Genomic DNA, 25,866 nt, shown 5'->3' on the forward strand with positions numbered 1-25,866 from the left:
TAACTGCAACTTATGAACAACTTTTTAGCAAGAAAGAATCCTAGATTTCGAAACAGTATGCTACTGTATGTGCAAGATCACTATCATACACAAGATTACATGAAATTCTGCTGACTCTACTGTATGATCAGTTGCTTTGCTTATGTGTGACTAAAACTAAGCCAAGAGATCCCCAGCACACGCAAATTTAACAGTGCATCTCAGACATCCCCCTTTCTGTGTGAGTTTGTATTGTATCCTATACATAACAGCAGTTAATTGTAGGTCTCCATATAACACAGGGTCATGGCAACTTTCATTTTTTAATAAGTACTTGAATGTATGTTGATGAATGAGAATCCATTTCTGAAAGAATAAGAAGAATGTCAAAAGCAAAGTCGAATATTTTTCAGGACAGAAATTCTGATATCAGTTCAGCCGAAATTCATGGAAGAGATTCAATAAATGCTTTAGCAGTAAATGAAACTGTTCTGCTGTATTCACATAAAGCTACTTAAAAATCTATTTGGAAAAAATGCACCATTTCTATGTTACATTCTAATATTATTTTACTTTACTTTATCACTTTATTGGCCATACTGTATACAATTTCTCGTATTAGGAATTTGTCTTTTCGCAGACCCCAGCTTGCTCTCCATGAGACACACGGACAGGGAGAGAAGCTGGGGTTCAGAGTGCAGGGTCGGCCATTTATACGGCGCCCTGGAGCAGTTGGGGTTAAGGGCCTTGCTCAGGGGCCCAACGGAGTAGGATTCCTCTGCCGGCCCCGGGATCGAACCGCCAACCTTCCAGCCACAGGCGCAGATCCTGAGTCACAGAGCCCCTGCTCACTGCTCACAGAGTCACTTAATCCATTAAATAGCAGTGTGAAAAGATAATACTATAACTAATTTAATTTGAAACAACTAGTTGGCAAGTGACGTACAGTGTAGACTATAGCCCTCTTTCAGAAAAACATTGTAGGTGATTAGCAAATGACAAATTACCATCCTCAGTTATCTTGTATTGGACCCACAAGTGACAAACTTTTCAGTGCACCGCTTCATGTAGATAAAGCCTTGTAATTTCTTACAAATATTTCAGCACAACTAGTGGAGAAAGTAGGTTAAACTGCCCTGTCTCCTCAATATAAATTGCACAGGTCTGACCAGTGTTCATGCCAAATAGAATAAATTTCAGGAAACATGGAGCAGAGAGTATCTGTCTTCCTTAGCAAACAACAAAAAGTGTGTTTATTCACTTAAAGAAATCCCATTAAGAAAACAAAAAAATGTCCTAACCTTTGAATGAATCCATTACTTTATCTATCCATAAGCTTTCCCCTACTCTTCTACGCACAGTAAAGTACGTTCAATATGGAAAAAAGGAAGACAAACTCAAATAAATGACACAACGAAATGAAAAAAGAGGGGGAACTACAATTCAGTGTAGCACCCTTTCAGAATAAAAAAATGTATTCTAACAAGATTTGCTTTTGCACAGTTAGTACTTTTTTGTGTCTCAAGTGACTTGAAAAGCTTGAAAAGTTTGCACCAAATTGCACTGTGTTCATTTTTTCTTCTGCCAGAAGATGCACTAGCTAAATTTAGAAGAAGACTCTTTGAAAGAACATTTAAAACAGTGTCCTTTAGTTTGTCTCTAATATGGATTTTGAAGCTTGGATTCTGCTCCTTGACCAATAGGAAGGGAAAGTTATTATTGCTGATGGTCCAGTTTTTTTGTTTCCAACCTGCAAAATTAGCTTCATGCTTTTAGGCCTATATCATCCATGGCTCAAGATCGCTGGTTTCTGAATGCTGGCTGTGTTCTCTCAGCTGCCCACACTGTTGACTGGCATCTGTATCTGCACAACCTCTCCATTTTCACCCTGCTGGATCTGAATGGCTCCATGCTTGATCTCCATGTCTGACTGCAAGGTGGGAGTCAAAGTCTCTGCCCCCTGAAAGAAAAGACACATCAGAGATTGGTCAAACACTGACCACAAATACAGCCAACAGACTTACACATTCCCTTTCTTTTCGCCTCATGAAGAATGAACCATGAGCAAAACAGAAGTGTGAGCCAAATACTGGACATATACGTATTTTAAAACTGTATGTTTACCGGAGCGCAGTGAAGGCTGATGCTATTCTGATACATGAGTCACAAAACCAGGAGCATGAAAGAGTAGCAAAAAACTGGTTGACATGACTCTATTATGTGGCCGTTCTTTATTTAGTTTTCATGTCAGAAAAAAACATTAGCCCAAATTATGAGCTAGGATTCAGTTGTCATTCATGGACCATTTCCTGCTAATTTTGTACTTCAGTAGCTCTATTTGATTACATAACAGCTATCTGTAGCCAATATACAGTAATAACAGGTATGAAACTGTCACTGTTAATGTTGTTTCTAAACAGTAAAGACCATGTTCATTTGAATCTTAATGAACAGAACTTGACTTTAACAAATATTAGATCATGGGATAGTCCAGAAAATGAACAGGTATGAACTATGAACAACTTACTCATATAAACATTGATAGTTGATAAGTTTCACAAGACGGGTAATGGTTTTCCTCCAACACACGCTATGGAAGCTATTTAAAAACCAGCATCTCCAGATAAATAAAACCATCAGTAATTTTTCAAACGGTCATATAAGCGCTACCACATGTTTACTTCCAGATGAAGCCAATTCTCAGTAAGATTAAAAAATACATTTCAGAAGAAATAAAGAGGAACAGCTCAGATGGCCTCCTGAACCCCAAGCAATTGCAGTTTGGATGGAAATGAAATGTGGTTCTCATGATAACCAAGAGGTACAGTCTATTTCTTCTTGGCATTTGTAGATGAACCAAAACAGAATGAGGTTTCATGTTCAGACTTAAGTCCTATTTATCTGTTACACTGAGCCAGTAAATGCAGCAGGATTCAAGTCAAGAAAAACACCTGAAACACTATTTGCCAAGTGCTGTAATGTGATTTTTTATATACTAGATTACCATAGGAAAATCAGTTTTAAGCTTAAATTTCCTTTAGTTTTTATTTTCCTCAAGAGGTTTATTTAAGTCCTATCTACTGTATCTGTTATACTGAGCCAGTAAACACAGCAGGATTCAAGTCAAGAAAAACACCTGAAACACTGTTCACCAAGTGCTGTAATGTGATTTTTACTATACAAGATTACCATACGAAAATCTGTTTTAAACTTAAATAGCCTTTAGGTTGACCTCTTTTCCTCAAGAGATATACTGTATATATGTCCCTAAAATACATCCCCTCTACTTTCGATTTCTTTATAACAGTACAGGCAAACAAACTAACCTTGCTGGGTGTTTCAGCTTTCTGCTCCAGAACTTATAAAAAAAAACAAGAAAGATCAAATCTGAGGTAATTCTCTTTCTAGTTTTGATTTCTTAAAGCGTAGGTTCGTACTGAGAAATCACCTGAGCCAGCACTGCACATCAGAGTAAAACTTAAGACACAGCATGAGAAAGAGATGTGTGACCGGTCAAAAATGAAGTCGCAGTACAAAAAAATCCAATGATGGAAGTTGAGCAGAACAGATAAGGAATAATATATCTGCCATTACAGTTTCACACAGCAAGCTAAACTCATAGGAAAGTCTGTGGACAGTCAGACAATGTGAAGAAAGCCCTTGCAAGTTGACAGTGTGAGCCCCTTTGTCTGGTATATAAAACCTTTACATCTTTAATGTTCCTTGTTATTTTGAACGGTGAGTGTTTGGCTTTCATCTTCCTCTGCATTATCTGATTCAGAGCTATGCTTACCCACTTCTCAGCAATCTGTTCCAATCACTGGAAAAGTGGCACACTCTGTGACCAATGTAAAGTAAGTGCATGGTAGCACAAAGTTCAATCCACAGGAGAACATCTGACACACATTATGCGGGTATCTCATTAAGGTCTTTTGTAAGGAAATGCGTGTTCCATTCCACATGAGTGAGTAAGCTGACAGAAACAACCTTTGCTTATTTGCACTCAAACAAAACAGCGTAACCAATGGGTTTATGGAAATAAATACAAACCTCCTAGTCACCTTAAACTTCACATAAAATGAAGACTGACTTGGGAATGTCAACCACGCTCGAAGGAATAGGAAATGTGAGTTGTTAGGCATCAACTAGCCCGACTGTCCAAGTGCATTCCCTACCTAGCCTACAGTACACTGAGTGAAGCACATCAAACTTGAGTTCTGAGTTCAGGCATCCAGGCTTTGAAAGCTTGGAAACATGTGGATTAGTAGGGAAGTCTTTAACTTTCTCAGTTAGTCACAATCTACAGGTTACACAGCTTATTAAAAAAACACCCTATATTGAGTTCAGGCACCCAGCAAGTTACAAGTCACTACCTATGAGAAAAGCATGAAAGTACTGTGCCGATTGGGCCCAGCTGCTTGACCAGGAATCCTAGGTGGTACGACTTACATTCAAACTTGTTCCGTTTGGGTCGGTCACAGAGCTCAACCTGTGCTCTGAGCAAGTGCCCCTACTGGCTGAGCTACTCCAGAGTCACCCAGACTCTGCTTTTGCCATTTTATTCCATGTTAATTTTCACAAATGGTTATTAATTCAATTGCAAGTACCCATCTGCCTCTGCCTCCATGGTCTTATGTAGAAAGGGAGAGAGAGAGGAATCAAGGCTGGCACGTGTCCTTCCTGATACTCCCCATTGGTGATGCTCTTGCTTACAGAATCAGTCTCTCGTTCTTTAAAGTTTAATTTACAGAAGGTTTTTTTTTGTTTAATCCACCACTTCACATTCTTGTTTAGCAGATTGCACATTTGTGTACTTAATCAGCATATACAGATGACTCAGGCAAGCTTGATTTTGCTTATGTTTTCTAATTCGACTCTCATTATGAATGAGGCTCTCTGTCAGTTTCACACACTGTGAGCCATCCGTTTCCAATCACCGGGGTGAAAACGCCAATGGGAACCGGCGCGGGTTCAAGTGTTTCAGGCACAGACGCCCCGCTTCTTCTCTCTCCATTTCCAAATAAATCAGAAACCCCCCAAAAAACAATCTTCAAGACAAATGTTATACCAAGGTGGCGGTACGGCACAATAGATTTCGAAATTTGATGTTTATTTTAATGTCTTGTTTTTCTTTTTTCATTTCATGAAGAAGGGGGGGGACGGGGACGGGGGGGGGTTTCAGATTTTTGATTGGCTGACGAATGCAAACTGCTGGTGAACAGTTTTCCATGACAGACCAGCAGTGCTTGAGAAATACGTCAGTGTTTAGTAGTAAAAAGAATAAGTGTCTGAGAACAACCACCAAAGCAAGTGCCAACTGGCCTGACTGTTTGCTTTGGATTGGCAAGACAATGATAAAACTGATTTTGTGTGTGCTAGGGATCTACAGGGAACTCTGACTGTAACATTCTGATGCTTAGATGCCTAAGAAATAAACAGGCTTCCAGACTGCTGAAGGATATCTTTAGGGAATCCATAAGGATGCTGGATCCAAACTCAAGCAAGATTAATTGTATTTAGTGTCATGTGAAGTCCCATGATGCCCAACAGATCAGGCTTCAAGAGTCCCAGTGTTAATGTTACATGATAATATCATGTGACACAGCAAACAGAAGACCACAATCTGTGTACGAGATGTCTATATGTCCAATCTCATGCCAACTTCTCAGCCTCCAACTGCTGACACTGCAAGACCAACATGACAAGAAACAAATACTTGCAAAACCCAGACTAACTTTGCAAACAGTATGGACCAGTCCTTGAGAAACCTGGGATAAAACAAAGTTCCAAGGAAGCTTGGCAATGTACAGAGCAGAGTAGAGTGAAGCACAGAAATCAGGTTTCCTCAGATTCTGGTGAGCAGAAAACAACGGACTCCATAAGGATGTTAAATAAAATAGACTCGTACAGACATCTGAACATGCATGGCGGGCAGCTTGAATTTACACTTTACGCTGTGTTTATGTTAACTTTCACATCTCATTATACACAGCTGGAAACAAAGATGGGATACAAAACTGGTAACTCCTTCTGGAATCATCTGCAAAGGGCTTTAACTGGACAGAATTCAAGCACATCTGTACGAGAAACCCGGCAACATAAGGGACTGATACCGTGAGCCGAATGTTCTGAACAGTGTACAGAAAACAAATGTAAAGCAGGTCTCCTAAATACCACGAACTGCAACCACAAGTGTTGCAAATGTCTAGGCTCTATTTTCTTTTATAATGTCAAGGCATGTGGAAAATATGCTAGTTCCCAATGGGAATCCCAAAATATTGTTTCTGTGCAGGAAATAGAGCAGCTTGACAATGTTTGCATATTTTTAGTCTAAGGGGCCTTTCCGTGTTGCAAGACCACTTGAAAGAAAAGAAAGTCACTTACTGTCCCTGGCACATGAATGGCTTACATGACACACATGGCAGTCATTTTCACATTCTTTGCTTCCCAAACAAGCAGGCTAGGTTTTCTAATTATTTTTGGTAATTATTAGCTCCCCAAAAATGTTCTTTGTTTTGAATTTTTAGACCAGGATTCAAAACATGCACTCACATGCTGGGATATTTTTTTTGTTGTTTACGTGCCTAATTTAGTGAAGGATTTGTAACAGCACGAGACAGTGACCCAAACCAATCTTGATTATCATGCTCCAAAATTCAGCAGACAAAAGATCTGATTACTCCTTCACATATAATAACCTACAAGACCATACCGGCCATGTTTGTGCAACAGGTTGCTTTTGGTTATGGTTAAAACAGGTATTATCTTCCCTATCAAGGCATACCGACTTTATATGTGATAAATATTTAAAAATACTGAACTATCCATGCACAATGAACAGTAACTGTTTTTGATGCACTGAAAAGTTAAACTAAGCTTAACATAGGAACAAGTAAGAGGTTTATTCCATGCTGAAAAGTGAGACAACATTTCGGCTGTGGAGCCTTCTTCGGGTGTAAGCTACCCACCAATTTTCTGGTTTACTAGAACTGTCACTATACTTCTTTAGCCAGTGCCGCCTACAGTATATGGGAGTTTCAGTTTCTTTGGGATTTTCAAATAGCGAACTAGTAATCCTTAATGCATGCCAAGGAAACAGAACATAAAAGAAGCTACATTAGTTAAAAGTTGTGTATTTGTTGAACACCCTCACATATATACTGTGTGGGTGTGTGCACAGAAGAAAAAAAAAGAGTAAAAATAGGCTGGGTGCTTTTGAGAAGCCTTTGAACAATGTTGGGATTCTTGTATGAGCAAGGAATGTGAAAGTTTGACTCTGAATAAAAGAGACTACAAGAAGACCAAAAAACAGGGAAATATGGATCTCAGGGGATAACAACAAGAGAGAGAAAAATAAAAGAATTTAATTAGAAAACATAAGAGTCTGTGACATCATTGTCAGCATGAAGAGAATAAAAAAGTCCTGAGCTGGACACACAGAATGAAACATGGACCAAATACTGAAATAATGCTCATGAAATAACCAAGAATATGAGCCCCGAGAAGCATATTCAATTGTTTGTAGAATTGAGCTGAGTAAGACAGGCACAAACAGACATTTACTGAAGAATCATTCCAGCAGATAAAGACTTGAAATGATGAGGATATAAAGACATGCGCTGCATGTCCCTAGACATTATATTTACCATCTTTTTAATGTCCCATGATTTTCCTCTAAATGTAAATTATCCCCATTATTTCAGACAACATTATGATGTCAAAGGAGTTAAATGGATTGACTTTGCAATACAAAAACAAACATGCTTTTTTAATATCAATGTTCCCAGGAAACGGCCATTGTGTAGCTCAGGCCACAGTTTGGAGAACTAAATTTACACACCACATGCTAGTAGGCACTTTATATTACACTGTAAACTTCCATCTAAGTTTCAAAGATGTTTTTCTTGCATTAAGATGTGGGAATATCATCATTGATCTCAACCAGTCTGAACTTTATTTTACAATTTTCCTTAAATAAAAATAAAAAATAAAGACCAAACACATGTGCATATTACCGAAACCCAATTCTGATGACTCCACAGCCACTAAAATGTTGTTTAGGAAAAAAAGAGAAAAAAGAGTACATAAATTCAAAATGCCTTTGAAACAAAATAATCCATTCATAAGGAAATAATTAAAGAATTTTGAGATAAAAGACCAAAGTGCACTCAACTATTTATTATGGTTTGTTTCAAAGGCAAACTAATGTGAATTTTGATTCAACTTAATCAGACCATACGCAACCAGCAACACCATCATTTTTCATCATTACAGCAGCTTATAAATCTGCCTCACAGAGAGCTTGCTTGAGATAATGCTGTTAAATTACAGTAGGGAGAAAATTCCACATTGACTCTTTGGGAAGAACTAGCAATCTTTTATTTATTATATAGGAAATAATGCAGAGCCTGGAGAAGATAAGTCTGCAGTCTGATTAAGAAGCTGTGCTTAAAACAGTTCAGACTGCTCTCGAACTCCTCTTCCACCAGTTGGTGTAAATGATGCACACAGGAGCTTGTCCATTGACTGTACGGGTGCAAAAAATGGCACAATGTACAGTACAACAGGTCCATTTACTTTGGCTTGACAGCTGTCTTTTGTAGGAACTTTAGCTATCAAAGTAAAGGGAAAAGACAGAGAGAGTTCTTTGAACTATTGTTTGCTTGGTGAGGAAAATGTGCTATTGCCAAATTTTCCCCCCGGAAATGGAACCAGTGAGGCCTTGAAAATGCAAGGGTTATACCCGACATCACGTATTGCTTTTGAATAACACACTTTTAATTTTGCTTTTCACAGCTCAAACAGCAAAGATGGGGGTAAGCTATGAGAACACAGCAGTAAGCTTCAGGATGTCACCTTGCATTCAGTGCAGAAGGAATTCCTCTTCAAGGCTGCTGATTGAAAGCTCTTGAGCTGCAGCACACACTCCAGGTATGTGTGCTCCCATAGCACCAAGCTACAGCTGTAAGTGGCACCATGCAGAGAACAACCCTCATGGACACAGTCTTGCCTACACTGAAGGGAACCCGAGGTCCTGCAAGTCTATGCACTGGACTCAGTTTGAAAATTTGCTGGGATGTGAAAAAGAATGATGATGAAAAACGTTAACAGATTTAGAAGAGTGAAGCATTTGTGTACATACATTTACTCGGCTGAGGCTTTTCACTGGAATGGTTGTGAAGGCTACAACAGCAGTGTCTCACAGCCCAGTCCAGAACCCTGACCACTACTCCACAGTGCATACGATACATACTGTAACAATAAATACATATTGCTGAAGCTGTCCAAGAGCTTCAGCGACTTGGAAGTTCAGTGAACATACCGCATCATTCCACCTAAAAACCCATTCAACAGCTCTAGGTCAGTCCATCATTCCAGGACTGATTCAACCTGCCTCCTGACAAATGAAGAAACACGCACTGTAGTGCGCATGGTGGGAAGGAGGAAATGCAAAGGTAAGTGAAGCACAGAACTCCTTGGGAAATCCCTGACTAAAATCTACACAGGACTAAGACAAGACAAAGATGCCTTAAGAAATAATGGGATCTGGAAAGGCCCTGCTGTCTGCTAAGAGCTGCAGGGTGTTAGTAAATCACTCCTCTCTCAGGCTCAGGTACTACGGAGCTGAGCTGCCACTGAGACTTTTAACATCTTGCTATTGCACTGGGAAGGCCTCTTAGCTGAAGCTTCAACCAGGTCATCCATTCTCCCACTGCCTGCAATGGGAAAGAGGATGTCCACCTCATTGTTCGGTGGTATAAACAGAGCTGAAAGAACTGCTCCAAGTTTCTCTTGTGAGGAGCTCTCACGTGTGTTGGACAGAGCAGTTTTTAAGTGCATTCATCCAGAACCCAGAGCACTCAGCCTTCAAACGTGCACGGAGCTCACATAGTGCTAGGAATGGAAGATCAGAACAGTAATGACCAAACTAGCTATACGGCTTTTATAGCTATTATTGACTTTTGATTTTTTGGAAAAACGAAACACAAAAGACATTAATTCATCCTGACTCTTGCAGATGCTGTCTCATACTTTTCTACAGTGATATATGTTTTCAGTTTCTGGAAAAATGTCTTATATTTCGAGCCAGATATGAGCTTTAAATTTTCAAAGTATCCACATGTTTATTTTTTTCAACTCATTATGATGCATGAAACCAAAATAAATAAAAGTGGTCTCAATAAATTGCAAAACTTAAATTGCGTTACAAATTATAATGCACATTATCAGATATGGATGTAGAGCCAAGAGGTTATTTGTTGTTCATCTGATCATAACACATGGTTATAATAATAATTTGGATATACCAAAATGTCACTTAAATTAACTCTGCAATTCCCTGTCATAAAATAAGTACAATATATGATTTGCTACTGTATCTTAAATAACGTTCTAAAGATGTAAAATGTGTAATATACTATGAAACCTATATGGAAAAACTGGATGACCTGCTTATTAATTTCCTACCTTTAAACTGCATGTATGTTAGCCTGGAATATTAGATCTTTGAGGTAACCAGAGAAATTAATATCAAGTGATAGATAACCAATCCTGTTCTTTTCATTGGAAACCAGGGAATCCTTTTTAAAGAATAATAAAGGGCACTTTTTAAATGAACAATGTACAATGCAATCATGGAAAACATGGATGGATGTTATGATGAATCCTGGGATATCAACTGAAAGATATAACTGTCCTGCCCTGTTTTAGCCTTCTGAAAAAATAATCTGTGCTTTGAACTGCATGCATGGCTTTATTCTGAAGTTCTACCGTAAAGTTTTATTTAGGCTGAGAGAATTAAAAAATGCATATATTCACTGAAGATCTCTTTAGGTAGGCAAGGCATTGTTCTGAAGTTTGAAAAACACTCTCCAATACCTGTTTAATATTGATGTGGGTGGAACATTAAATACAGTATGTGGTACAACCAAAATAAAATTGTTTAGTTTGAAGTCTGGTTGGATTAGAAAAAATCTGTACTGCATACCACCTTGTTTGAGTACAAGAGGCACTTTTGATTTGCTTTCTGAACTACACATACACATTGCTCATTAGGATACCACAATATGGATATGGAACTCTGTGTGGCTCAGATCCTCTCAAGGATCATAGGAAGAGACAAGGTCAGATCCTTATTGCTCAGTACTTTTAAGTGACTTTATTTTCGGGGTTCTCTGGCAGAACCTGGGAGTGGGGTACCTCTGATTGTGGGGGTGGGGAGGGCGATGCTATGCTGTTTTCTTTCTTATACAAAATCAGATTCCCTGCTCTTCTTCTTCAAAAGCCAGAGAGCTCTCTGTATCTCTGTAGCTGATAGGGGGTAAAAAAGGGCTGTGCTCTTTCCTGTACTGTACTTCATTTCTTTCTAGAAAATCCCTTTGCTGGGAAGGCAAGGTGCAGATAAACTAATAGAAAGAGATCAAAAGGCGGGAGTGGAAAGAGAGGTCTTCGTATGTTTCACCTCAACTTGTTACGTTATTAGGCAGGTCATTAGCGCTGTGTTTACAGTCAGCTCTGGAACAGTGCCTTGCCAAGTACTGCACGTAAAGGTACCGATTTGCTTCACCTGCCTGAGCCACTGTCTGCTTGCTTCAACGGGACACTTTTCTTTGCTTGCGTGGAGCCGGTCCTAACCATCACTTGCAGCATGCCGTTTCCTTTTTATAGCTCAAAATGAAAAGAAAGTGGTAGCAATTTTACCACAAGTGCCTACAGCTACTAAATGCTGGCAGGGAATTATACACTCCTCATGCCAAGAGCACAGGCTTCAATCAAGATTAGACCTCATCAGCACAAAAACTCTAGGGAGCCAATTGTGAGGTATGCATTATGCTTATCATTCTCTGCCTTTTTGTTTGCTACATGAGAACCACCTTGCCTTGACACCTAAAACTTAAAGTATATATTTAAATAAGTATAAACATGATGTATAATTCATATACCATATATACAGTACAGTATATACAATATACAGATATGAATTAAGATGCATCTCCGACCTGAGAAATGATTTACTTGCATTTCATTAAGGCTCAGATGTGCATTATTGTCATCATGGCCTTTAGCACTGGGTCTCAATTTGTAGTTTTCAATTTAAGAGAAATTAAGATAAATTCTGAGAGCTGTTAATCTTTAATTTGCCCCTTATGGCCTGGATGCTGTGTTGCCTGGATGCTGTATTCTGCACTTACCCTGGGTTTTGGGTCAGACGTTTGCAAAAATTACTGCACACACAACATCGTAAGAGCTTACTCTTGCACAGAGTCTGTGCCATGACTGCCTGACCGAATCACCAACCCCTCACCTGAACAGCGGCCGTGTGGTCAGTCACAGGTGCTAACTGGACGTACTGCACTTGGATGTCGCTCGCCTGCAGTGGTGACCCCTCCACTCCTGTGGCTGTAGGATCGGCAGATGCCACAGCAATGAGCTGGGCCCCTCTCAGGACCTGAAAAAGGAAACAAAGCAGAGTTACTGTATATCCCACAAGCCAGGGCACACCGTGAACTTCACGCTTGTGCTCCCAGAATCAATCCAACATGACTCCAACATGACTCGGTACCTTCTGACCAGGAATGGGGTGTTTTCTAGAAGACGTAGAAGAGCCTGATCTGGTGTACTTTGTAATCGAGAGCACAAGTGGATACTATGTGGAAGTGCATAAAAAACTGTGAACAGGAGGAACCACTGTACCCAAAGTGCTTTGGGATATGGATCAAGCTACCTAGCCATGAGCTGGGTTTCTTTAAAAAAGGCTGGATGAGCTCCTCAGATCCTCAGATCAATTAGCTACTACTTCTGCAATGACCTACATGCGCTGAATGGCCTTCTCTCTAATGATGGACAAAATGCACATTGATGTCGTGACACATGGCGACAACACCTTGAAAATGCCTAATGTGGATTTTACGTTATTAGCTGATGAAACCAGGAGATAAAAATTGCAAATGACTGAACATTGGAATGAATGAATAATGGGAAGGCAACAACGTGGCAAAGTTGCTGGTTGGTATGCAGTGCCCAAAATGTTGCTGGTGCTTTTAAATGAGCAAATATTTCTGTTGTGCTGAAATGTAACCTCACTTTTAAAAGATGGGACATTTTGTTTGTTATATCTTTGTGAGTGTTAACACACCTAATGTCTGTCATTTTCATTGCATTAACAGAAGTCCTCAGATACACTATGTTGCACACACACAAAAAAATAAAACCTTTTTCTAAGTAAAGTAATTTCTTTTGAAAAGGAGTAATTCAGGAAGGAACAAACCAAGTCCAAGGTTCCCTTTATCTGGCCTTTATTAGAAAAAAGATTTCATATTCCAATCAAGATAATGGGTCTTTGATTGAAAACCTAAATGTCTGCCAATGTATAAAAAATAATAGTTGTTCAAAGGTGTTCAAACGTGCCTTAAAAGTTCAAGAACTTAAATGGGATGACTAAGCAAACAGCAATGAATCAATACTCAGATGTAGCCCAATTATTTTATTGGGTGCTTGCAGATAAGGAGGACACATACTCAATTGCATGAGAACAGCAGATACAGAAAAAAAATCGCTTTAATTATTATAAGCATCTAAAATCTTTATTAAAAGAGAGCCTGCTTGATTTTTCATTCAGGTGCCAATACATTTTCCCTGCCAGAAAAAACAATAAATCAAAATCAAATTCACAGCAGAAGTTTAGCTATGCTTTATAATCATGTTAATTTCTCCATGTGAAAAAACAAATAAATGTTGTCAAAGATATTTATATGAACTCCTAGAGTTTTTTACATATTACTCTATTAGCTATGCCTTTTACTATAAATTGTGGTTAATAGGGGCCTGTATAATATAGTTTGCATTCTGGTATTCTTAAATCCATTCACCAAGCTCAGACTCGGACAGGACTGCTTAAGGGCTTCATTACATAAACTATAGCAGACAAAATTGGAAAAAATGTTTTAATCTTTTAATCAAGATTTACACAAGTCATGGTCACCCCATATCACACCTGTAATCAATCAGCTTGACTTAGAAAACTGGCATTTCTTCTACACAAAACCACAAAACTCAACATAGCTAAACCAAGTTTTAGGTTTTAGGCTTTAAAATAAGTCAGTGTGATGATATTTTGGAGAGGTTTTTTACATCCAATATTGTAACTACTGTTGTACTTTAGAAAGGATGAGTTTAAAGTTTTTTTCCTTAATTAGAAGCAGGGGAAAAACGTTATTAAATTTTGGAAACTCCCCATCTCCTCGAGGGAGTGTCAAGTTAAAGAACTGTCTGTACATCATGCTGAGTTTATAACCATTGTTTAATTATAAGGCCTGCTCTTCCGAATTTTTGTGAAAGTACATATTAATCATGGAGATTAATCCTTAGTTAAAGGAACATTGGGTGGGAACCTAAATTTCCCCATTTTGAAGCTTTGAAGTAGGGTTCCCCACCTTCCTATAAAAGTTACACACATGTACACACCACGTGCTTTAGGTTGTATGAAGTAACTGGGAAACTCACTCACTTACTTGAAAAAGGCCAGGTTGTCCATTTGTGACCTGATGGAATGAGGATCCCAGTACATTTAGAGCTCAGCTGAATGAAATCTATTTAAGAGCAAATCTTATCACAGGGGATTCAGATTTCAAGACTGTACCTTGATACATTTATATATCTCTGGTTAGTGTTCAGGATAAGACTACAGCCAGAGCAAGGGTATGGAGTTACACTGATTTACTTGACTAAGTGATTTTTTCAAATATATATATATCTAATGACAGGCCTGCAGTATGGGAAACCAGCAGAGTTCGGCACTGCTGCTTTTGACTGTCCTTAACAGCTGTATATTGTGACTTACTGTAACTGGTCTTGTCATAAATCCCAACACAGTCTCTTAAATGTACAGAAAGTTTCACCTTAACTGGTCCTGAATACAGTTTTTAATTCCAGAAAGCCCTATCATCCTAGCTGCAATCTTTCTCATAACTCTTTATTCCTTCTTTAGGAAAATCTGAGGAATCATAATCAAGCCACAACAGTGAACCCAGGGCAGGCCCTGAGACATACCTTCAACGGTTCAAGCACAAATACCCGTGTCTGCCAAGTGACCTGCAACCTAATCTCTGGGGATGAAGTTTCTTTCTAATCCATATCTAAGGAAGTTGCTGCTGAAATCTACCCAGCAGTCCAAGCCAGCAAGCACAGTACTTTTGTTCAGCTTGGGTGGACATCACCTTCCCTTTCTCCCCTCAACCGACTTCTAAGACTCACATTTATATTTCAGTCCCAGCCTCTCTCTGGAAGGGACTGGGGACTGAACGCAAAGGGCTATTTTTCTTTTTCGGTTCAGACTGAACAAAACAGATTTGTAGAAGTGTGTCCCAGGGCATGTCACTCAGCAGTAGTAAGGGGGAAAAAATGCATCTAAAAGAAATAACTCACAGAAGGGCTGGAGCTGTGTATTACACCCCTCCATTTTCAGTTACTGCTTTATCTTGCAGAGGGCCCCAGTGAAGTGGAAACTAACCCCGCAGGCAGAGGGTGGAACTGCACCCCGGCAGGAAGCCAGTCCATTGTCTATAAACACACACACATTACTCACACGCACACACTGAGGGCAATTTACTGATGCCAGCTAACCTGGACTGCATGTCTTTGGCCTATAAGAGAAAACTAAGGGATGGGGAGGAAGGTGAGGGCGTGACAACTCCACACAGCAGACTTGTAAGCTGTTGTCCTCTCATTTAGAGCCCTGGCTCCTGCTTTCATCAAACTTCATCAAAATCTTCCTATTTATAAATCTGATGATAAAGCTAATGTGGATGTTACACAAAAAGCAGAATTTCGGAAAGACGCATGCTGCAGTTCCTGCATAATCTATTTACAACAAACAAATTATGCTTGCAATGCAGCAGAGAACCGAATACCTATACATGTTGATTTCTCTGAACCGTCAAAATGTTTCTTTTATAAAAGAAAACCTACAAAGTCACCGAGCAACGTGGGAATAAGAAGAATTTTGGGAAGAATAATCATGTTGGATTTGTTTAATTTACAGGAGTTTCTGAGATTATTTGAAAATGCCTTCAGCACAATTCATAAATTAAAAGTGGAAAACAAAAACACAGTTATCTCAGTGTGTAATTAAACAATCACCTGCCTACAGTAGTTCTTTTCATGTGTAGTGTTAGTTGCAAAATCCCAGTGTTTTACCTTTATTTTCTGAAAAAGAAAAACTTTGTAATCAAGGGAAAACGATTTCTCGATGTGGGGAAACTGATAAGTATGCTTAGAGAGTCAGAATTACACATTCACTTTGATAAACATCTTACTTAAAACACCTAGAGCCTTAAAGTAAAGACTAGGAGTGATGCTTCAAAGTAAATAATAGTCTGTGGGATTCTGAACGGTGCTCATTAGGGTGGCAGCAGTCTTATAGCTTCTTTTGTTTTTTCATTCTTGATTTTTTGACATAAGTGACAATCCTTCTCTTGTGGGTTTTCAACTTGTAATTTTGCATTTAAAGCTGTAGCTTCTAGGTTTGCTTCAAGTTCATCATTTTCCCTTGTATTAAATGTAAGGAATTAGGAAATATCCAATGCTGAGAAGAAAGTTCTTATTTAAAAAGATATATACAGTACTAGTACACCTGCAACAAAAAAAATACTAAAGGCTAACCTTTCAATTAAATTTAATGTCAACTGCATTTAAATATTTTAAACTATTAGAAAAACCGAATTGTACTTTTAGCCTATTCTGTTGATGAATGCTGTTTTAAAAAATGATAGTGTTGAAAAATATTTTATGGACAGCATATTCCTTCAAGGTTAAGGTAAAAAATCACCACAAGTACAAGCTCAGCTGGCCTACAGTATTTAGCTTTCAATATTTCAAGACAAATTCTGCAGAATAACGAAGAAACATTTAAAAGCCTAACTGCTGTGTTGCAGATGTGTTTCATGTTGAACTCGAGAGTACAGGTGTTTTGCCAAAACCTTGCACTGCATAGCACAAGACCTACTGTAGCTGCATTAAAGCAGGAAGAAATGATTGATTATTTATAGGTTTGAGAGGGTTAGTATAGTTGCTGGACCTGGCAACCTGAAATTCTCTTGTATTACAAAAAAGCAAAATATGAGGAAATTCAGATTAATTTTACTTGTGATATCAGTATTACAAGAGCACTGGAATTGGCCTGAAACCCAACCAGAGGGCTCATAAATTCAGTATAGTTGGAAAGACTTTAGAATGGTCAGAGAAAGAGGCAGGTACAGTATATGTTTGAGTCTCCTTTCATTGTTCAAATCCCAGGCAGTGACCCAGGTGACAATATCAGCCATTAGGAAAACCAGAATCAGTAAATGCATTGTGTGCTGCACCAAAGTAGGTATATTTAATTAATTAAACACATTATGATATATAACATATTTTGAAAGTTTAGATTAGTTTAATTTTAACACCCTTATCGTGAATTTTAAGAAAATGACCCTCCAAAACATATGGTTAATATAGGTCAGAGTGGTGTCAAAGTCTGCGTGTGAGCAGCAAAACTAATAGTAAAAAATAACTTTTAAATATAAAGCTTAATTTCAAACACAAGGATGCTGACGCGTTAGTAAACAGAGTCCATAGAACTACTAAAACCTTCTTAAAAACTTAATTCTTGCACACCGCGAAGTACAGACACACACTGCCAAGCTAGACACATTTGAATATCCTAAAAAACACTTGCTCTGTAATCCTTTGAAAGTTGAATGAGGATTTGGAGATGGGTGCACCTGCTTGGACACTGTTTATACTGTCCCTGTAGAGCTCAGAAGAAAGATTTTATAAAGCTCAAGAAAGGAGAAGAAATGGATCTGTCTGCAGCAGGTACAGTAGGAGGGGAGAGCTGACTGATCTTCGATTAGCAACAAGTATCAGCTGTGTGAGAAGCTGGCAGTGCAGGTGCCCTGTAAGAATGGCTCCTTTGTGCAGGTGCTGATGGGTTCCAGGGACTGCAGGCTCAGAGATTGGACTCTTATGTCCCTGACCTTAAGTTCACAAAAAACACCCCCTTAAACAAGTCCTTTCTGCTTTCTGTGCAGAGTCCTTCCTTCTTAAAATAGACATTTGATTTCTCCTTTTCTTGCCCACTAGTGAGGTTTGGTTTGTTATCCTACAACTGCTTTTATCTGTGTAAAGAAAAGCTTCTTCTACCCAGTACTGACAAAAATGCTGAAGCACAAAAAAATCAAGAGGAAAAAACAGTTCCTATGTTTTTTCTCATACCTCGATATGAACACCATAACAGACCTCTTCAGGCATCTTACACTTTAGAAATGCTTCCCTTTGGAGACACATTTTCAGATGTCTGTTGCAAGTATAAATGCTGCCTCATGAAACTCTAAAACAGACCCCACATCTAACAAAAGCAAATTACAGGACAGATTTCACCACCAATAAGAGATGAAGGTAGTAAGAAAATCTGAATGATACTGTAGCTTTAACAGCTTTGTGAACAAACATCAGACATTAAAAAAGTATGAACGTTGTTGTGTTGAGGAGAAATTTGAAGAACTGTTAGCTTTACACTAACTCATCACGCGTTGACTGTTTCAGCCTATTCCAGATTGGAATACAGTAAACTTTAATCAGTATAATGCAGTACATTACAGAGTATTTTATATAATGTTAAAATTGAAAATTACAAACTACAAACAAGACAGAAGTTTAAACATTTTTGCTTCTTCCCTGTATTCTGTTCTGCTTCCTATACTGAACAGCTGTCATCTCCCCCTGCTTCTATAATTCCTCCAGATGTGTGCCATGTGTGAAAAAGCAGCCTCTGAAAGTGTTAACAGTGCACTTTCACCAGAGATACTGGTTATCAGTGGCTCAAGCTTCGCAGAGCCTGAAAGTACAAATGAAATGCCTGCACTGAGGCAGGAGAGGTCTCTTTGATGAGTCACCACCACAGCCTCTGTTAGGGAGAGCTTTTGGATCGTGGGGGACCAGACTTGACGCAGTCTGAGGGAGAATAAAGGATCTCCTGGTGAAGAAGGGCAAAGGAATGTGTTGTGTCTGGAGGATTAACAGGAGAAAAGGTCCAAATGACTCATCATGGTGGGGAGGAGGGGGTTCCCAGAAAAGTAACAGTAACACCTCATAGTACAAAATGTTCCCTACAGCAAAGGCTGCACCAATTCAAAGTTCCCATGAAACGTCCGAGTCTGATGTGTCACAGTGTACTCCTCTGCCACACGGCTCCTGCATCTTGCAGTGACACCATAAGCTGCCTCCTGTCAGGTCAGCCAGAGCTGCGGTGCACTCGCTGTCTCTGTAAAATTGGCGTTGACATCTGTGCAGGTTTTCACAACATGTTTAAGGTGGACTTTGATTTGCTTTACAGTACGTGCTGTTTCAGTTTTAAGCTAGTACATCCACAAGCTTCAGATTCAGCTTTTATTACAAATCATTTCCTCTTCAAGACAGAAATAAAAAAGACATATGAAACTAATATTTGTTTAAAAATTGTGCCCAAAAAATCTCTACAAGTCACAGCACCTGCTGTCTTAAGGTTCTAGATTTTAATTTAATGTAAATACTACAGCAAGATATATAGTACATAATGTGCATGTCTACATTTCACTCTTACAAAATAATCTTTGTAAATTATATCTTGAAATGAAAATGCAGCAGTTGAAATGCAGAACTGTATTTTAGATTGTGATTTATGTTTTGAATACATATATTTTCAATACAGCAATTACAACATTGTACACATATGACAAACAGGGCTTGCATTAACACTATTGGCTCACAACTGAATTTCTTCTTATATACACAAAATCTACATTTAGAAATGTCTGGGTGTTTCTTAAAATAATTAAAATCACATATCTGTTTTCACTCAGCAGCAATATCTAGACAGGCATTCTTTAATATTTCTTGGAAAACATCTCCATTTCTCTATGATCCAGATTCTGGATCTTTTACAGCATCCTGTCTACAGACTTATTTCAGCAACATCTGCTGCGCTACTTGCTACAGATATACTCCTATCAATAATATGGGCTTAGTTTGAACAAACTACCAATTACCTTTATAATGTAGCAGCAGTGGAAGAGCCCCAACAAAAATAAAAACAGCAGAGCTAGTCTGAGTGGTTTACAAGTAGGCCTCGGTGGTCATAATTGTGCCAGACTCGGACTGCAGAAACAACACTTTTTTTTTTTATCCTGCAGACGTTTAGACAATGTGCCCAGACAAACTTGAGCCTGAACAATGTTTTCCGCACTCTCATGTTTGTGTTCTTGGCTCCTGTTGTTAGATATTTGAAACGATCACAAAAAAGTCTGATCCCCCCAAAAACCCCTACCATGCACCAGCTAATTTTAAATCCCTTTTGTATCCTTAAACCTGAGATAACTGCCTTAAGACTCGTACAAGTATTCTTCAGTAAACAACACTAGCTCTATAGGTTCCTCAAGAAGAAGCATTTATATCCAACTTAAAGCTCTTACAATGTACAATAAGTTTCAATCTACAGTAGATTCAGTTTACCATTATTAGCAGAAGCACCCATCATCAGTCAATAAATAGCCTTACATCTGATTTTCGGCATTCAAAGAAAATGTGATCAATTACAGAGACATCAAATCCTATTACAGAGCTGACTGAAGGGATGCTAGTCCTGGGCTATGTAACAGCAGTTGGACAGACAGCAATTTGCATGCAGAGTGTTGGGTCATGATGACACAGTCATATCTGAAACAACCTACAGAAAAGTCCAGCAAAGAGTACCCCTTAGTTCAGATAAAGGAAAACTCACATACATGTAAAAACACCACACATGCAGACAAAAAAGATGCTTGTAAATTCATTGAGGCTTTCCACAGCAAGGGGTCTGAATACTTATACCATCATTACTATATAGCTTGTTGGTGAAATGAGAGTCATCAATCAGTATTGACACAGATGAATTGTGTATCGTGCAGCTCACCAGCAGTGACAGACGCTCATCATACACACCTAAGCATGAATCTAAACCACCTTTTCCTTCTTATTGTCATCAAAAAGCCTTTCCTGAAATATGTGTGGATAATCAGTCTCAAGTGGGGCATTTGGAAACACTCTGTATTGTAAAGGTGCAATTTTCCAATTACGACAACATCTGCTTTATTGCAATTGGCCCTTTTTTGATGTTCAGAAAGATGAGAAAAGATCTGAGAGTGACTCAAACTTTCACACTTTGTGAGCTGTTTTTTCTCTAAAGGCATCCTGCACATTTTTATGAGGAACGGGCTGTGCTTGTGTATGAATTTTTTCTATGAACATATAATTTTGGATGGAAAGAACATGCCTTTCATGATGGAACATTAGTTTATGTCCTTAACACAAACAGCTTTCACAACGTTCAACTACGATCCATGTGGAGACGGATAGTATATATACCTGACGTTTGTGGGAGGTGGAAATTGTACGATGTCTGGTCTTCTTTCCTTGCAATAATAAAGAGATGTCAGCGAACAGTGAAACAATGGTTCATGTAGGGGTGAACTTGAAATCACAGTGCCAAACTATTGCTTCACTAACACATCGATAGGAATGAAGTAACTATTATCAAGAGTTGTAATCTCAAAAGTACGTACTTGTCTCCAATATAATATAAAGTGGTATAATAAAAATGCCTGAAAAAAACTGTTTTTGTTCATAATATCTTCATTTGACACCGGTGGCCACACATTTAACGACAGCAATTTCATCTAAAATATGGCTTCTGGTATGGAGGCTTCGTATTGTAAATCGTAAGACAAACACATGAGGGACGAAGCAGGGTCCAATTCTTTCATCACTCAATGGAAAAACACAGAGAGATTGCTCAGACTCCAGCTGTAGAACTGAAAATGTTCTATAGACCTTTAGACTCTTCTAACAGGGAAGTCCCAGGGATAGACAAATCTTTAAAATTTCCTTCCCAAGAAAAACAAGGTTTGGATTGGTGTAGTATTTCTCACTTTCCTTGCATTCAATTACCCTCTGTGATAATATGTACTCGAGTTTCATGTAGTTATCTAATCTTCACAATAAACATTCAGGGTACATGTATCATGAAACCATTTCCTTTCACTTAATAGGGATCTAATAAAGACATTGGAGGTAGGATAGCTGATTTTGTTGTCTTTTGGAAATCATACAGGAGCTTTATGCTCACAGACAACAAAAGCCTCTCAAAACAAGAAACACAAATTTACTACAAAACAAATTTACAGAAACTGAAGTATAAATAGATTTAATAGGGCCTATCTCATGTTTTGCGTGACTGTTAATTGCTCAAACAAAATAAGTAATGACTGCAGTGTTAAAAATAAACGGGAAATCTTCTGATGTTTCAACATACTGCATGCAAGCAGAGACTTCCAGTCCAGTCATCAAAGCCCATATTGTTAAAATTGTTTTTATTTTGCTTGCAATCTGCTTCCACCTTTGTACTCGCTTCAACATAGGGATCCAACATCGTTTTATGATGAGAAATGAGGCCGTTAAACAAGTCTGCTTTCCATAATTCCGAATGCAATCGCACACTTCAAGTCCAGCAATTAAAAGTTAGAAATAACAGCACTCTCACTTCCAGAAAAAATGAACCTGATTTTCCAAGCAAGGCAACATCTGAAACAAGCCGCTGAGTCGGGAGGGATATGAATTCACGAACTCCTGAAGATTCACTGGCAGCCCCCACACATTTTAGATCAATAACCCAGATATTTTTTAATCCTGACTCAGCCTTGCGTAATTCCCTACAAACACCACGACCCATTAAACAACTCAAATGTGTCTCATGTTAATTGAGGCACACTGCTGCACATCTCAGAATGATCTCCTGCGGTCTCCTTGTGGCCCGTTTGCATGGGTGTTGTCCTTCATGGCACAAAAGCAACTGCGGCCACATCCTTGCTGTGAAAATCAGTCGGGGATATCTGCTTATTCACAGAGGCCTGTCACTAATTACACCATGACTAACTCAGGTGCGTTTGCTCGGCAATATTTCCATTACCCAGGATGATCATTTGCAGTCCTTTTTAAATTTCCTCTGGTAAAATCTGCAGCTCCACTGAGCCCACACAGGAAACCGTCTCGGTGAAAAGAACGCAACAGCAGCACCAAATAAAATACAAAAATTAAAAATAATAACTTACAGAAGGTAACAACAGAAAGGTATGTGTGAGAATTTGTTTATGTTCAAAACAAGGGTTTAGCATGAACAGGAAAGTGGTGTGTATGGGGCTGACAGAGTACTGTATGTGGGGCTGGATGGGTTGTCTTGAGAAAAGTACACTTTTCTTCCACACTTACATGCTATATCATATTGTACTCCTTTTCCCCTGTAACCTCAGAGGGAACTTCTATATGTTCTAATCATTGGACTATTTAGACCACAGCAGGAATGACTTTAGGTGTTTGCTGTCTCTCAATAGCAGTTCTCTTGGGTTTCTTTAGACTGACACAACCGCGTATTTACAGTACAAGTCTTTATCAAACATACCATAAAACACAAGCCCCCTGAAATCGAAGAATGATCACTTTTTGAAGAGTGACCACTGGAGTCACTACTACTTGAGGTTTATAGTTATTCAGTATGCCCTCTCTGACTTTGTAAAATAAAACCCAAAATACAAACTGTCTTCAATTTGTTTGTCACAGAATGTTTATGTCAAAATGTCCATAATGGAAAGACTTCAACTTCATAATGGAAAGGCTTAAGCAGTCTGGAGTCACTAATACAAGTAAACGGCTGGTAAACCAGTGATTTGGTTTTACAATTTCGCAGCACTGTTCTGAAATTCTAAGAAGGGAACAATTATTAGCCCTGTAGGGACAAATATAACAGACGTTAATGTCAATCTTGCTGAAAGGTAATTCTTGTGTTTCGTCCCTCAAGGCTCTTAAGATGAAACCTACGGAGTAAAGGGAACTGGGTGCCAGCATGTCTGCAGAATAACCCAAATGAACTGCTGCCAAAATTTGACAGAATGGAAGAAAGAACTTGTTAATAGGAAATTTCTTCCCACCTTAATCCTAAGAATGGAAGATCAAAACCAAAACATGCCCGTATTTCTTGCTTTCCACCCTTTTTGTCAAAGCACCTAAATAAAGCCCTACTTAAATCAAAAGCTGATATTTTTATGACCGTTTTAGATTGACTTTTATACGACTCAACAAAACGTGAAAATTGTCCCATCCCTCAGTAAGTGAGCATGCTATCTCAGAAGTCTGTTGAGGAAGGTGTGTTTTTTTTAACTGAATCCCTTTAGAAATCTCAGTATTTCCACTTGGCTGGTATTGTTTGGGGAGAGATGTGCACAACAATTACAAGAAACATCTGTTTTATTTTATGAGGGACTGTGGGAGCCAGGCTTTTTATACAACTCCCGAGACTTGGAGAATTGGGGCATCTTGTGTATCACAGCCTGTCTTACTGTGAGTGTACTGGCCCATCCAGTATAACTCCAGTAAGGACCCAGTTAGAAGCATTTCCTTGATCTTTTAACAGATTCAATTCTTTTTTTAATAAAGATGCTCATGTAAATTAAGTCTTACACATGTTTAGAGGAAAATACATGTGAGGAAAAATGTCAACATTTTGTGTGCATTTGTTTTTACGAAATTGATTGATTTCTATATAAAAAGACATTTTCAAATCAAATACTGCTCTGTTTTTTATGAAGCTGTACTAACATTACATATAGTCATTTTAATAAGGTTACAATGTTCTCCGAGTTGTAAATTAAAATTCTGACAATTTCTCTTCTGAGTTTGGGTATTGTTTTTTTATTTAGTAGGATTCAAACAGATAGTTCCTTGCGAAAGACCCTCTTTATCCTCCGATAAGATTAAAAATTGGTGATAAAAGGATATGAGGTTAAGCGAACAGAATTTGGGACCATCTTTAATAAAAGACTCCGATTTATTTGCATACTCCAATAACCTAGGACAAGTTACACTGCATTTTGTTTCAGATTATAAATGTACTTTTTAACCATTCAAATTAAGCAAGCATAATTGCAGGGTAAACCTGTTAATGTTTTTCTGCTACTTATTTTAACATTCATGGCTCAGTACAAAAGTTTCAGTTTCAGTGTATAAGGTTTATTTATGGGCACTTAGTCTATAACTTATCCCTGCTTTCAATTAAAAAGATTACCTTTAATAAAGGTGAAATGGGGTGAGCTGCAATACCACAGCTCAATTTACAGTTACCATGGATGTCAAACAATCTAGTTGAGCATAACACTGTATTTTTAGAATCCCAACAATAACTCAGCTCTAAATTTAGCACTTCCAGACTGTTTCAGGCATTGAAGGTCTTGATCTTTTGCATTATTTTCTAGACTTATAGTATAGAATATCTTGAGTATCTCACCTGGTTGTAGGTTTCACCACGAAATGTCTTTTCTACAAACTGGAGACAGCCAGTTTGAATTCTGGCTGTACCACAAACAAACAGAGGTCCGAGAGGATAAGAAAAACTGGCCATTATGTGAAATTAATGGCCAGTTAGTTTGGTTGTTTGTTAGTCACCGAGCAGTAAATGTCAGCAGTAAATCTTGAAGTGTCACTAAAGACTCAACATTTGGATGCTTTTGTCACAGAGTAAAGGGGGAAAAATGTGCTTATGTAGTGTTCAATTTTTAAAACCAGGGTAAAAAATTCTAAATAAAATTAATTGAAGTTTTTGAAATTTAATGAGAGAAAACAAGTCGTGTAGCACTACAGACTTCACAGCCAGCAGTTACGTTTGCAATGAATAATGTTCAAATCAGATGATTTAACCAGATTAAATGTTTCCTTTCACACGCTTATAAAATATTAATAAACCACAGGAATAGTTCAATAAAATGCAACAGAATGCAAACAGGGTCTGAT

At 38.4% G+C, this 25,866-nt stretch overlaps 1 protein-coding gene across 1 annotated transcript in view; it reads right to left on the reverse strand.

Annotated features, from left to right (window-relative positions):
- Window positions 1-284: 284 nt before the first annotated feature.
- The window catches only part of banp (BTG3 associated nuclear protein), a 127,760-nt gene continuing 102,178 nt past the window's right edge, over window positions 285-25,866 (reverse strand). Inside the window, exons 12-13 of the mRNA XM_088938615.1 lie at window positions 12,284-12,427; window positions 285-1,939 (exon numbers count right to left, since the gene is read on the reverse strand). Coding sequence (XP_088794741.1) covers window positions 1,811-1,939; window positions 12,284-12,427 — 273 coding nt within the window. The 3' untranslated portion in view covers window positions 285-1,810. The remainder of the gene's footprint in view (window positions 1,940-12,283; window positions 12,428-25,866) is intronic.

The sequence above is a fragment of the Atractosteus spatula genome, chromosome 21, assembly GCF_055471065.1.
Source record: "Atractosteus spatula isolate fAtrSpa1 chromosome 21, fAtrSpa1.hap1, whole genome shotgun sequence".
NCBI lineage: Eukaryota > Metazoa > Chordata > Actinopteri > Semionotiformes > Lepisosteidae > Atractosteus > Atractosteus spatula.